The sequence below is a fragment of the Salarias fasciatus genome, chromosome 22, assembly GCF_902148845.1.
Source record: "Salarias fasciatus chromosome 22, fSalaFa1.1, whole genome shotgun sequence".
Lineage (NCBI taxonomy): Eukaryota > Metazoa > Chordata > Actinopteri > Blenniiformes > Blenniidae > Salarias > Salarias fasciatus.
The window spans coordinates 2,110,209-2,123,950 of record NC_043765.1 but is presented as its reverse complement, the minus strand read 5'-3'; the positions used below and the strand labels follow the sequence as shown (position 1 = coordinate 2,123,950).

The 13,742-nt window shown below is 48.3% G+C and overlaps 1 protein-coding gene across 1 annotated transcript; it reads right to left on the bottom strand.

Annotated features, from left to right (window-relative positions):
- Positions 1-8,641: 8,641 nt before the first annotated feature.
- Positions 8,642-12,775, bottom strand: edn1 (endothelin 1). The gene is made up of 4 exons (XM_030120760.1): positions 12,623-12,775; positions 12,350-12,512; positions 12,089-12,229; positions 8,642-9,920 (listed from the first exon to the last, which is right to left on the bottom strand). The coding sequence occupies exons 1-4, from the start codon at positions 12,681-12,683 to the stop codon at positions 9,806-9,808; spliced, it is 480 nt and encodes a 159-aa protein (XP_029976620.1). The 5' UTR covers positions 12,684-12,775; the 3' UTR covers positions 8,642-9,805.
- Positions 12,776-13,742: the final 967 nt, after the last annotated feature.

The window sequence follows — 13,742 nt, the reverse complement described above, 5'->3', positions numbered from 1 at the left end:
AGAATTTCAGCTCCTAATTATAGACTTTGAAAAAGAATCTAGTGTGTAAGAAATAACATCAAACTTTATGCTGGACAGTAAAACATTCAACATTCCCATGAAGCCGGGGTTCAAAGATTCTCACCTGGGTGACTCGGAAAGTGGTCTTAGTGTTTTGCCTGATCAGAAAACGTTTTACGGTCTAGAGAAGAGTGGAGGAGTGGAGCGTTTCTAAACTGCTCGTCTTTGACTGAGAACGAGACAGAAGGTTTATCCGTTGTTATTAAATACTGAGGACATCAAAACCAAGACGAGCACATGTAGAAGTAAACAAAGTGTGTTTTGAGGTAGTTTGTGGAGCGTCTGTCTCGGCAGAGTGTTTCGGACCGTCAGCTCTTTGTTCAGTCGCCTCCAGATGTTGACGATCTCTGCTCAGACCTGTCTCACTTCTCCACCTTCAGCCATTTGCATATTGGCGTCCCGGTTTGCATCCTCGCGGAGCCGGTACCGACGTGTCCGTCGCCTCCCGGTTTCCCGTATCAACGCGGCGTTACGTGCGACTCGCCCGGTGTTGTTGTTGTTTCTGCCCCGGGAGAGAATCCGATCTGGCCTGAAGCACGTCGGTCCCACGCCTCGGAGAAACCCGATCGCCACTTCAGAACAAAGGAGGCTTGAAAACAGCAGCAGGCGCGTCGTTTCTGCAGAACTCTGAATATCAATCAGAGCGGCGCGCCGCAGCCAGGACTCGGATTCCACCGGCGGAATTTGAAATGTGGTTTAATGAGACTGTCAGTAATTCCGTCAGCAGAGACTTCAGGATTAGTTCTTCGGTGCTGAAGCCTAATGAGCCGCGCCGACAGTTCTTGTTTTTCCTCAAACTGCGTCGCACGAGTTCCGAGCCCCGACACGAACGGCCCCCTCGATACGAGAAGGGCCGTCGGTATGAAGGTGTCGTTCAGCCTTCTGAAGCTCTGAGACACATGAAGAGACGGTCCAACACCGACCACCTTTACATGGACTTTAACTCTCCTTTGATTCAGAATAAAAATTGAATTCTCTCTTAAAAAGATTAAAAACGGCCATTCAGGATTAAGCTCAGTAGGTGACTGGTTTATTCTGACTTTAAGGCTGAATTAAGTGGAAACCTTCATTCCTGTTTAAATCAACTCCAGCTGTTCTGCTCATGATGGTTCTGTTGTCCTGTCGCCACGACGAACATATTCCAAGATGGCCGCCCGAAGCAAGCGCTGGACTCGACCTACGTCGTCTGATGAGAGTGAAGTGAGCTGCCGCTTCCAAATGATAACCAAAATCTGTGTTGCATTGTGTTTATTTCATTGTTTTTCATGTTGTTGCCGAAAAGCAACAGTTTGTTTATTTCCGATCGACGTTACCACATCACGTCAGCCCCCGTCCAATCGGAAGCCTCCACAACAATGACAAGGAAGTGAGTCGATGTGATCGTCCTGGATCCAACTGGATTAAACTCATCATTCAGTTCGGTTTTTTTTTCTCCAAACAGTGAAAAAATCTGTCGGAACGAAACTCCAGAAGCTTCTAGTCTCTCAGTGCCGGTTCCTCTGGGTACAGGTTCTCGGTACAGGTTCTCACTGCCGGTTCCTCTGGGTACAGGTTCTCGGTACAGGTTCTCACTGCCGGTTCCTCTGGGTACAGGTTCTCGGTACAGGTTCTCACTGCCGGTTCCTCTGGGTACAGGTTCTCGGTACAGGTTCTCACTGCCGGTTCCTCTGGGTACAGGTTCTCGGTACAGGTTCTCACTGCCGGTTCCTCTGGGTACAGGTTCTCGGTACAGGTTCTCACTGCCGGTTCCTCTGGGTACAGGTTCTCGGTACAGGTTCTCACTGCCGGTTCCTCTGGGTACAGGTTCTCGGTTCAGGTTCTCACTGCCGGTTCCTCTGGGTACAGGTTCTCGGTACAGGTTCTCAGTGCCGGTTCCTCTGGGTACAGGTTCTCGGTACAGGTTCTCAGTGCCGGTTCCTCTGGGTACAGGTTCTCGGTACAGGTTCTCACTGCCGGTTCCTCTGGGTACAGGTTCTCGGTACAGGTTCTCACTGCCGGTTCCTCTGGGTACAGGTTCTCGGTACAGGTTCTCACTGCCGGTTCCTCTGGGTACAGGTTCTCGGTACAGGTTCTTAGACCGGCCGTGACCCTGACATACTTCCACAGGGTTTCAGGCAGGTGTTCTGCTCCGAGCCTCAAATGGTGTAAAGGGCGAGGTTGCTTAGCAACCAGCAGCAACACGGCGCGCACCTGGCGCGTGGCGGCCTTGCTCGGCCTGCTGCCCGTCCTCCTGCGCTGGTACATCCAGCGCCAGTGGAAGGCCGGCGGGTATTTTTGGACGGCCAGATAGCGCTGTTGACGGTGGCTGGAGGTACGTCTGGTCCCTCCTGGCCTTGGCCTCCAGACCTGGAGGTGGGCCGGGAGTCCCGTGAACCGTCTGAAGGTGTGTGTGTGTGTGTGTGTGTGTGTGTGTGTGTGTGTGTGTGCCTCCAGCTTGCTGCCACTGCGCCGGCAGGTGTGTGTTTGGACGGTGGAATGTTTTCAGGGAACGTCTCTCCCTGGTTTCTGCTGGACTCGTCCTCACGCCATCAGGATTATGAGCTTCCTCTGGAATAATCCAGACTCCCCGGCGCAGGCAGACACGTGTGTGTGTGTGTGTGTGTGTGTGTGTGTGTGTGTGTGTGCGTGTGTGTTCTGTTTGCAGTCTGGGAGTGTTTGCCTCGGGACTCCGGCTGTTGTTTCTCTGGCAGCTGCACAGATTTGTTGTTGTCTTCTCTTCTTTGAAGACTCCTTTAAAAGCAAAACCAGGTCAGACCTCCTTTCTTTTGCTTTTCCTTTAATCGCTGACGGTTTGCTCTCAGAACTCTGCTCTCGTGTGACCCGCTGGTGACTTTTGGATGGTCGTACTGCAGATGTCCTGAGCGGTCCAGGACTGAGGACTATAGAAAGTCGTGTGGAAGGCGTGTCTCTGGCAGAGCAGGTGTTTCCACCAGGCTTCGTCTTCACCTTTCTGCTATAAACGCTTTAGTTTCTGTGCGTCTGCAGATATCAGGCCGCTCCTCTGCTTTTTCATCTCCCACAGCATGTTACATAATTCACTTTATCAGTGTGGATGTCCAGAGCGTCTCTGGAGTCCGCTGTCAGTCCCGTGGCGTCTGCAGACAGAAACACTCGCATAACTTCAGTGAATTGTTCCTGTGGCGTTACTCTGGCAGTGGTTCTCAGATGAAGCGCCAAAAAAGACAGAAAAGGACAGAAGATGAGCTTCACTTGCAAAGTGTTGTGAAGAAACTGTCCCTTATGTTTTGGGGTAAAAGACGTTTGAGGACAGAAATCTGTGTTTTCCGGTTTGCTCTGGGCTCCATGCCTCAGAAATGTGGATCAGAAGTCTGAGTCCAGCCAAAACCAACGTCCTCTCAACATCACTCACTTTAATCAGATTATCAGGAAAATAGTGATTTATAGTGAATGTAACACTGCTGAAACACTGCTCCGCTCATGAGTTAGGTGTTGGTGGTTTTAGAGTTAGCTTGCTGGTCTGTCCAGATGGACGTTCTGTCTTGTAAACTGCACGATGGAATTTTGTTGTTTTAATCAGAACGCAGTTTTAAGTCAAACTTTCTCCAGCTGTCGTCACGTTAAAGCTCCGCCGTGGAGGAGGGTCATGAAGCGGCGCCGCTCCAAAACGCTTTGAAGGAAATTCTTTTCTTTCTTTAATCGAGGTCAGAGTGTATTTTTAGAAGCCTGAACCTCAGGCCGATTCCTTCAGATGACGGTGGAGACTTTACCTCTGGGATGGTTCAGTTCTGCTCATGTAAACACCTGCTCCAACGAGAATACCGATAATGAGCCTGTTCTGTGTGTGTGTGTGTGTGTGTGTGTGTGTGTGTGTGTGTGTGTAACTCCTGCAGTGTGTCTTCTGTCCTCCCTGACAGGCGGTCCAGGTAATCTCGGAGTCCCGACTTGAAGCCTTGACGGGTTTATGAAGCTCGCCGTTTAATTCTTCACATTCTGAACATTCCCTCCAGATGTGAGGCTGAGCGGCGAGTGACGGGCTCAGCGAGCTTCAGCGAAATCCCGTCAGAGGCGCCGCGGAACGCCGCTTTCTCAGCGATGCTCTGCTAATGCTTTACACTGGGTGTCACACGTTCTCACAGCCGGGGGGCTGCAGGGGTCTGCAGGATCTACCAGAGTCCTGAGGGTCTGGGATCTGGTCCAGTGTGATCCAATCCGGCCTCGAGTGGTCTTGTGTTCAGGGCCTGTGCAGCCGGTTCCTCCAGGAATATGAACACTAGCATGTGTTCTACTGTAGGTTTAGTCCCGTTGTGGGTCTGCAGCAGGGTTTAAGGCCCCGTTGTGGGTCTGCAGCAGGGTTTAAGGCCCCGTTGTGGGTCTGCAGCAGGGTTTAAGGCCCCGTTGTGGGTCTGCAGCAGGGTTTAATGCCCCGTTGTGGGTCTGCAGCAGGGTTTAAGGCCCCGTTGTGGGTCTGCAGCAGGGTTTAATGCCCCGTTGTGGGTCTGCAGCAGGGTTTAATGCCCCTTTGTGGGTCTGCAGCAGGGTTTAAGGCCCCGTTGTGGGTCTGCAGCAGGGTTTAATGCCCCGTTGTGGGTCTGCAGCAGGGTTTAAGGCCCCGTTGTGGGTCTGCAGCAGGGTTTAAGGCCCCGTTGTGGGTCTGCAGCAGGGTTTAAGGCCCCGTTGTGGGTCTGCAGCAGGGTTTAAGGCCTTGTTGTGGGTCTGCAGCAGGGTTTAATGCCCCGTTGTGGGTCTGCAGCAGGGTTTAAGGCCCCTTTGTGGGTCTGCAGCAGGGTTTAAGGCCCCGTTGTGGGTCTGCAGCAGGGTTTAATGCCCCTTTGTGGGTCTGCAGCAGGGTTTAAGGCCCCGTTGTGGGTCTGCAGCAGGGTTTAATGCCCCGTTGTGGGTCTGCAGCAGGGTTTAATGCCCCGTTGTGGGTCTGCAGCAGGGTTTAAGCCCCGTTGTGGGTCTGCAGCAGGGTTTAAGGCCCCGTTGTGGGTCTGCATCAGGGTTTAAGGCCTTGTTGTGGGTCTGCAGCAGGGTTTAAGGCCCTGTTGTGGGTCTGTCCCACTGTTTCGTGAGACTCTTGGACACACCTGGAAGCGCTGCTCGGCCAGCCGGGCGTCGGCCAGACGTCAGCGCCCAGGGCCCGCCCAGACCTTCCTCACACAGGCCCATTGTTTGGCGGCGAGCCGGAGGATTCCTGTGGAGTGGAGGAGATTCCTCGCCGCGTGACGAGCCTTTGTGTCGGCGCTCGCTCTATTCAGCCGTTAAGCCGAGCGCCGGTGTCTCCGGGGAGTTCCTCGCTCGCCGCCGCATAGCTGAGGCTCGCTGGCATTGTGTCGGCTTCCCCGGCGGCGGCGGCGGCACGCTGCGCCACAGGTACAGTCAGGGATCTTATTTTAGCAGGCAGGGAGGACGAGGCCATGGCGGAGGTCAGGGTGGAGTCAAGAAGGCCAAAGAGCAGCCGTCGGTTTGATGGAGGCCGAGCAGAAATACTGGCAAACAGCTGGACCAGGACCAGCACCAGGACCAGCACCAGGACCAGGACCGGGACCGGGACTGGGACCGGGACTGGGACCAGGAGCAGGGCCAAGACCAGGACCAGGACCAGAGTTTCAGCTGTCCACACAGTGTTTTCAAGAAGTTGCGTTTTTCCCCGTTTCCATGGAGACAGACTCAGTGTTTTCAGAAAGTTTCGGAGTTCCGCTGTTCCCACGGAGACAGAGTGGAATCCCCCCCCCCCCCCGGTCTCTGCAAAGATGAAGTTACAACATTTTCAAAAAGTTCCACTTGGAGAGCTGCTTTCAAAAAGGTGCACCGAGCGCCGTTGCCATGGAAACCTAAGGTAACAGAACGTCTGGAAGCAAATAAGGACCAAAAACCAAAGTACAATCCATTCAGCAAAATGCTTTTTCACTTTCTGCGTTTTGTGACTCACAATTAAAACTAAGAATCGATCATCCAAACTGCAGTTTCCTTTTCATCTTCAAGCCCGCTGATTCCAGCTTCATTAAAATGAAAAAGAAAATAACATTTACAGTTTAATTTTTAAAACATTCCCGAGCAACAAGGTTCAAAGTTCAATGTGAAATGACAAATTTGAAAACAAACGCATTTGAGCATTAAAATGCAGAAGCGTGAGTCACTCGATGAGGCCATGACCTCGAATGAAACAGCATTTTGACCGATGCGCTTCGATTTCATCGTTCATCCATGTTTGGTTCCATAAAAAAGCAGCGACAGGTTTCAGTTTTCCCCTGAAGGCGCCTCAGTGGTCTTAATGTTGTGGCTGACTGCTTCACTTGATTTTCGTTCGTTTTCCATTTGAGCAGTGAATCCAGCCCCGGTTTAAAGAACGCGTGTGTGAGGTCTGAGGTTGACCTTTGACCTTTCACCTGTGACGCAGGATGCCACAGGCGGTGGAAAATATGACGGCACAGCCGTGCACGCCGCCGTGCACGCCACCGCGGGACGACTGACAGGGCGGCCGAGGAATGTAGAAATTTGTTTGTAGAAGTGTTTTCTTTGGAATTTGTACCGTTTTCTTGGTGGTTTGGTGGATTGGAGCCACTTGGAGTGGTCCACAGGCCTTATTTTGGACACCGCTGCCATAGCGGGGAGGGGGGGGGGGGAGTCTGGAGGGGTGGGTGGAGTCTGGTTTGCTGCTGCTTTTTTTCTCTTAAAGGATCCAGGCTGTTTTTTTGAACGTGTCAAACTGAGCGTCAGTTTCTCCCACTGGTCTTGATGCTCTTGAACTCACCACGGTCGACGCCGCACGCGGCGGTCCAATCCAGGAATCATCCTGAAAACATCTAATGACCCAATAAGAGCAGTGAGAAAACAGCAACTTCGCACAACAACAAACCTTCGTTTCCACGGAAACAGCAGAAACTCTGGAAACTGATTTTCATGTCCGGCCACTAGTGGGTGCTGTTGATTGTTTGTCGTAATCAAACCACACAAACACTGCAGAGAACAATCCTCCAGACCGGCGTCCTGCTTCCTTTTTCACCCGCAGGCTCATGTCTGACGTTCCTCTGAGTCGAGTCCTGGAGACAAAAAGTTTCAAAACGAGGCGAAAGCAGCGCAGGACGCCTCATGTACGGTTCTGAGGAACAAAAAAGTCAACCTTTAAACACATTCAACCTTTTTTTCATTTTAGCTCCTCTTTCTAAGCTTTTTTTGTTGACAATTTTGACATTTTAGCTGTTTTAAACATTTTACCTCCTTTTCATCAGTTTCGCCTGTTTTTTCCTCTGACCGTGTTAATTTTTTTCTTTGAGACATTTCCAGTTTTCGAAGCCGCTCTGTCTCCCTTTCTTCCCATTTTCTGTGGTTTTAGCTATTTTTCCTAATTTTACTTGAACCTTTTTTTGAATCCCTTTTGAACCAAGAGCGACGGATCATTCTGAACAGTGCCGTGGTGTGTACCTGTAATAAAATAACTTAAATGTTTATTCACGTTTCACGTGGCGAAGGCTTCATGGAGTCACTGCAGAGAGACTGAAGAGCCACATGTGGCTCCAGAGCCGCAGGTTGAACACCCCAGACCTGAACTACATGATCAGAAAACATGAGAACAAATTTACATGATAGACATTTTAAATAAATACAAAAAACTCTGAAATGGTCAGTAGACAAATATCTAGTGTTTTTTATTCACACACCAGTGGAGGCGCCTGCCATCAAGGTGCTGTAGGACACTCCAACATGTGGAGAATCGAACCAACAACCTCCCGATTGTAAGACGACCGCACTACGACCTGGGCCTGTTGATTTATTAATATAAATTAAAGGTCCACTTGATAAGTGAATAGTTAATGATAATATTAATAAATTGTGAATAAAACAGCCAACGTCAGCTGACTTCAGTGACCTGTTTGCCTTCAGTACCTCTGAACATCAGCTGTTTGTACTGTTAGTCACGATCGACAAAAACTAAATAACTGTATGCAAAAAATAAATTCAATTATTTTATTCAAAATAACGGTATACAAAAAAAGCAACGACTCTATACAAAAGTGAATTTAATTATTTTATACAAAATTAATAAAATAACTTATTTATTATTAAATAAGTTATTAAATAACTATATAAATAAAATGTATTCTAAAATATATATGTATTGAATTAGATAAAGTGTATATTTAGATAGAAAAAATAATATACAAAAAAAATGCATGAATTTACTATAAATACAAAATGAATTAATATACAAAAGCTCCATAACAGGTATCTTATCGTTAACTTTGAACTGATTCAGTCGCAGCTGGAGGTGAAGTGCTCAGGTGTCGTTCCTCATCGTTCTTCACCTTTACAGCGTGTTGAAAAGCCAGTTAGTGATGGACGGAATGAGATCCTCCCTGAGCCGCAGCCTTCAAACCGCTTGGTTCCATTTTATCCTTCGTTTCTATTGCTAATCAGTGATTGGTGGAATGTCTGCTAAGCCCCGCCTCCTCGGGGCTCCACGCTGCTTATCAGCTCTTTTATCGCAGATTTATTATAGAAAATGAAGCACAAACATTGTCGTGTTAACATTTCATAAACGGATCAGTTTAAACTAACACGACAATAAAAGACGGCATGTTGGTCACAGAACAGGAAGCAGGAAGCAGGAAACAGGAAGTCTGCTTTAAATAAGACTTTATTAAAGTTCTGCCACTCTTTGGCTGATTAACAGAGACGGATCATTTCACAGAAATGAGACGACCAGCAGACCAGTGTGGCCCCGAGAAGAACAATCAATAAATAAGACAGAACGTTCATAAATAGAAGCGTCTGGCGGAGAACCGGCAGAGTTTCAGTCGGAGGGAAGAAGCCGGCGGTCACAGAGCGACCGGACACGCCGAGCTTCTCCAGGCTTCCTGGAACGGTTCCTGCTGGAACCGGTTTGGTTTCAATGTCAAAAAATTAAAAAATAAGAGAAAACAGTCTGGGTGATACTGATGTTAGCATGCTAGGCGGCTAGCCTCTTCAGTTAGCACGACAGGTGGAGTTTATCGCTTTACCTGCAGTTTAAGATGGAAAACTTTATTTTTTCATCAAAAAATCTTTTTTTCTGATTTATTTAAATCAGTTTTTTTCGTTTCTCTGAATTTTCAACCTCTTCTAAGTAATTTATGTATTTTTGATTCTACTGTATTTAAAGGGATTACATTGTTATGTTAGCATTTAGCTTAGCGACAAGCTGAACATTCAAGTTCAAGACATTTATTTTGAAATGACAGTTTCAAACCGACTCCTGTCAGCCTTCATCTGAACTGCGACCCTCGGACAGGAGGGGCGGAGCTTCGGCCGCCGCGTTAGCAAAACGCCAGACGCTAACCGGCGGGAAGCTGGTGTTAAATAACGCTACGAACAACAATGTGAATACTGGCGGTTAAACGTGAGGACGGTTCCACACGGGTTCGGTGGCCGACCCCGGTCATCTCTGAAATGCAGCGGGGTCAGAGGTCAGCGCGGTTCAAATGGAGCAGGCTTCCGGTCGGACGCCTCGCCGGCGACTCGGCCCAGTCTGAAATGTTCTGGAAACATGGACCAGCGTCCTGGGTCTGGTGGATCCGAGTCAGGAGGTCTGAGCTCATCGTGTCCGACTCTCCAGTCTGAACGGGTCCAGGTCTGGTCCGGTTCCAGTTCCGGTCTGGTTCCGGTCCGGTCCAGTCCAGTCCGTGGTCACAGAGGTTCCGGTGTGGAACCGCAGCGCCCTCCAGAGGACGGATGCTCCTGCTGCACAGGGTCCGGCCCTCGGTCCTAAAACCACTCCCCCTCCAGAGGAGGCGGTCCTTCCCCTTTAGGAGGCGGAGCTTTCTCCCTCCCAGGATCGAACCCGGCGCCGCTGTCTGGCCCTCCAATCCTCCGGCAGCCGGCGGGTCTTCAGGGCGGCTCGAGGGGGCCTGGGTCTCATCCTGCAAACACACACAGCAGGTCGTCAGACACCCGAACGCACCATGAGACACCCGAATGCACCACAAGACACTTGAACACACCATCTCACACCTGAACACACCATCTCACACCTGAACGCACCATCAGACACCTGAACGCACCATCTCACACCTGAACGCACCATCTCACACCTGAACGCACCAACAGACACCCGAACGCACCATCTCACACCTGAATACACCATGAGACACCCGAACACACCGTCTGACACTTGACCTCAGCATCAGACACCTGAACGCACCATCAGACACCTGAACACACCATCTCACACCATCTCACACCATGAGACACCCGAACACACCATCAGACACCCGAACACACCGTCTGACACTTGACCTCAGCATCAGACACCTGAACGCACCGTCAGACACCCAAACACACCATCAGACACTTGAACACACCATCTCACACCCAAAAACACCATCAGACACCCGAATGCACCATGAGACATCCGAACGAACCATCAGACACCCAAAAGCACCATCTAACACCCGAACGCACCATCAGTCACCTGAACGCACCATCAGTCACCTGAACGCACCATCAGACACGCACCATCAGACACCCAAATGCATCATCAGACACTTGAACACAACAGACACCTGAATGCACCACCAGCCACCCGAACACAACATCAGACACCTGAACGCACCGTCAACTGTCTCAAACCTCACTGGAAACAAACTGAGTGTCAAACATGATAAACACACACACACACACACACACACACACACACACACACACACACACACACACACACACACACACACACACACACACACACAGGATTTGTCCTCCAGGGATTGCTCTTCGACGCTCAGCTGTTTTGCTTCGTCTGCAGAGTTGAGTTTCAGACTAAATGAGGAAGATGCTCTAAACTGATTTCACTGTTTCTGTTATGAAATGACCTTTGACACGTTTATCACACCTCAGCACCTCTTGTGACTGACGGTTCATCATGAGGAATTTAAAAACTGTTTTTTGGTAGATAAACAAGTTAAAGGTTTATTTTTGATGACGAGAAAACCGAGTGTTGTTGTTGTTGTTGTTGTTGTTAAAACCAGTTGGATCCTGTTTGTCGGGTGAATCTGATTCTGGATTTCTGGATCTTCTTTTTCTCAGTTCAGAATCGGGTTTTTTACTCAGTTAAAAAATGTGACAACGCGTTTTTACTGTTATAACTGAACGGATTTCAACGTATAAAACTTTTCAGCGCGAACAACCTGCTGTGACAGAAGAAAACAGACATTTCCTGCGCAGTGCTGAGTGAAGCAGAAACAGTCGGTCAGACTCAGGGATCTGATCCTCCAGTTACACAAGATGGAAACTTGTTACTTTTACGTCAATATCTGCTCTTTTTGAGCAAAACTATGTTACTAATTCATCCGAAAGTTAAAGAGTCAAATAGATACTTTAAAACATGAATTTAAACTTTTAACTAAGTAAAACATTTGATTTCAAAGTTAACTGAAAATAAAAAAATATTTTTATTGCTGCTTGATTGTATTTTAACAAAACTACATGTTCTTTATGTTAAAAAAAAACTCATAAAATTACTCTGTTACTTTTAAAGGAGTTTTTACTGAAGTAAAAAAAAGTGTTAAAATATAATTTAACTTGAATCAAAGTCCAGATATTAAAATCAAACTGAAAACTGAACTCTTGACTTAAATAATCTGTGTAAAAAAAGCAGTTTAATAAAGATTTACTGAAGTACAAAAGATAAATTGGCATTTTAACAGATGTATTTGTTCCTATCCACCAGGAAACAAGTTCTATTCTAACATCTCCAAGAACGTTTTTCAGTAAAAATAATTTAAAAGTTACTTTGACGCATTTTTGTTAAAGTCTTAAAAGTTCATTTTGCACAGATCTGGTCTCAGGAGAAGGTTTCTCTGCTTTTTACTCTGAGAGGAACAATTTTACCTCAATAATAATAATGAAACTTCAATCGGTGTTTTCACACAAGTCTGAGATTAAAACATCTGATCTGGAAGTTAAAGGTCAGACCCGGGTCGGACCTGATCCGAGGGCCGGGTCCGGGTCAGACCCGGTCTGTCTGAGGACCCGGACCTCCTCCTCTCTCCCTCCTCGCGGCTTCTCACTTCTGCACGCGCTCTTTACGCACCTGACGCCGCAGAAGCTCCTGCACGCGCGGTCGTCCTCGCGGACGCACGCGCACCGCGGTCCCCCGCTGACCGTGGCGACCGAATCCCGGAGCGCGCGCCTGGTCCTCGGTGCGTTCCCCAGTCCGTAGGAGACCACGCGCCTGCGGGAGACGTGAGAAAGACCATCTTAAAATCACCCGAGAGGCGGGAAACGATCCGAACTTCAGCCGGATCCACTGTCCTCTGGACCGGACCGGACCGGACCGGACCGGAACACTCACTCGGGCGTGTTGACCCAGATGATGTCCAGGTGGCAGAAGTAGACGCACTCCTTGTCCATGAAGGTCGCGCAGGAGCAACGCTTGGTGCGCACGTGGCGCCGCGGGGAGTCCGCGGATGCGGCGGGGGTCTCCGGGACCGGGTCTGCAGCGGGAGCCGACAGGACTGGAATCACAAGAGTCAATCAGAAGCCATGTCGCGCGCAGGGAAGAGGCGCGTTAAGCTGCGTAATTGCGCACAGGAACCTCCAGAAGGTTCGGCTCGGATCGAGTTACCTGTGCAGAAAGTCCAGGAGCAGAACGCTGAAAACACCGGAATCCAAACGCTTAAATCCATCCTGGAGAACCAGAGAACCGGAGAACCGGAGCGGAGAACCGGAGAACCGGAGAACCGGAGCAGAGCAGCAGGAGGAAGGACTGATCCTCTGAGCTCAGAGTGAATCAAGAGTCTGAAGCTCCGCAGGAAGACCTGGACTTTATAGCGCTGCTCTCCTCACCTCCTCCTCCTGCTCTCCTCCTCCTCTCTCTTTACCCCCTCACCTCCTCCTCCTCCTCCTCCTCTCTTCTCCTCCTCCTCTCTTCACCTCCTCCTCCTGCCCTCCTCCTCCTCCTCTCTTTACCCCCTCTTCACCTCCTCCTCCTCCTCTCCTCTCTTCTCGTCCTCTCCTCCTCTCTTCTCCTCCTCCTCCTCTCTTCTCCTCTCCTCCTGCTGATTGATCACATTGATCATGTAATTCTCTGGATGTCCAGCAGGTGTCAGTGTTTAACAGTCTACAGAACAGAAGAGTCTCTTCGCTCTAATTTTCCGCCTTTTCATCCTTTCCCTTTCATTAATTGATTGCATTGTAGAATGAATGAATGAATGAATGAATACATAAATAAATTAATAAATAAATAAACAAACAGTTTTACTGTTGGAATATTTCTGAGCAGTTTGTTTTTCTACTTTTTGACAACAGTTCATTGCTTTGACTTGTCCTCAGCTTCAGATTAAAGTATTATTATTATTATTATTATTATTATTACTATTATTATTATTATTTTATTATTATTATTGTTATTATTATTATTATTATTATTATTATTATTATTATCATTATTATTTTTATTATTATTATCATTATTATTATTATTATTATACTCAAATATTAATTGCATCCAAAAATAACTGTCGTCAGATTTCAAGAAGAATATAGCAGTGCCGGGTCTACGCAGGGGCAAGAGGGGGCCTGGCCCCCTCAAATAAATGTTGTGCCCCCTCAAACTAAATCCCCCAAATTATATCATATTTAATATATTTTTATTATCTTATGCCTCTCTCCTCCACTCCACTTCTTAATGTCTTAAAGGAGTACTCCACCCAAAAAACGATTTGGCCTCATTTTCTACTCACCCT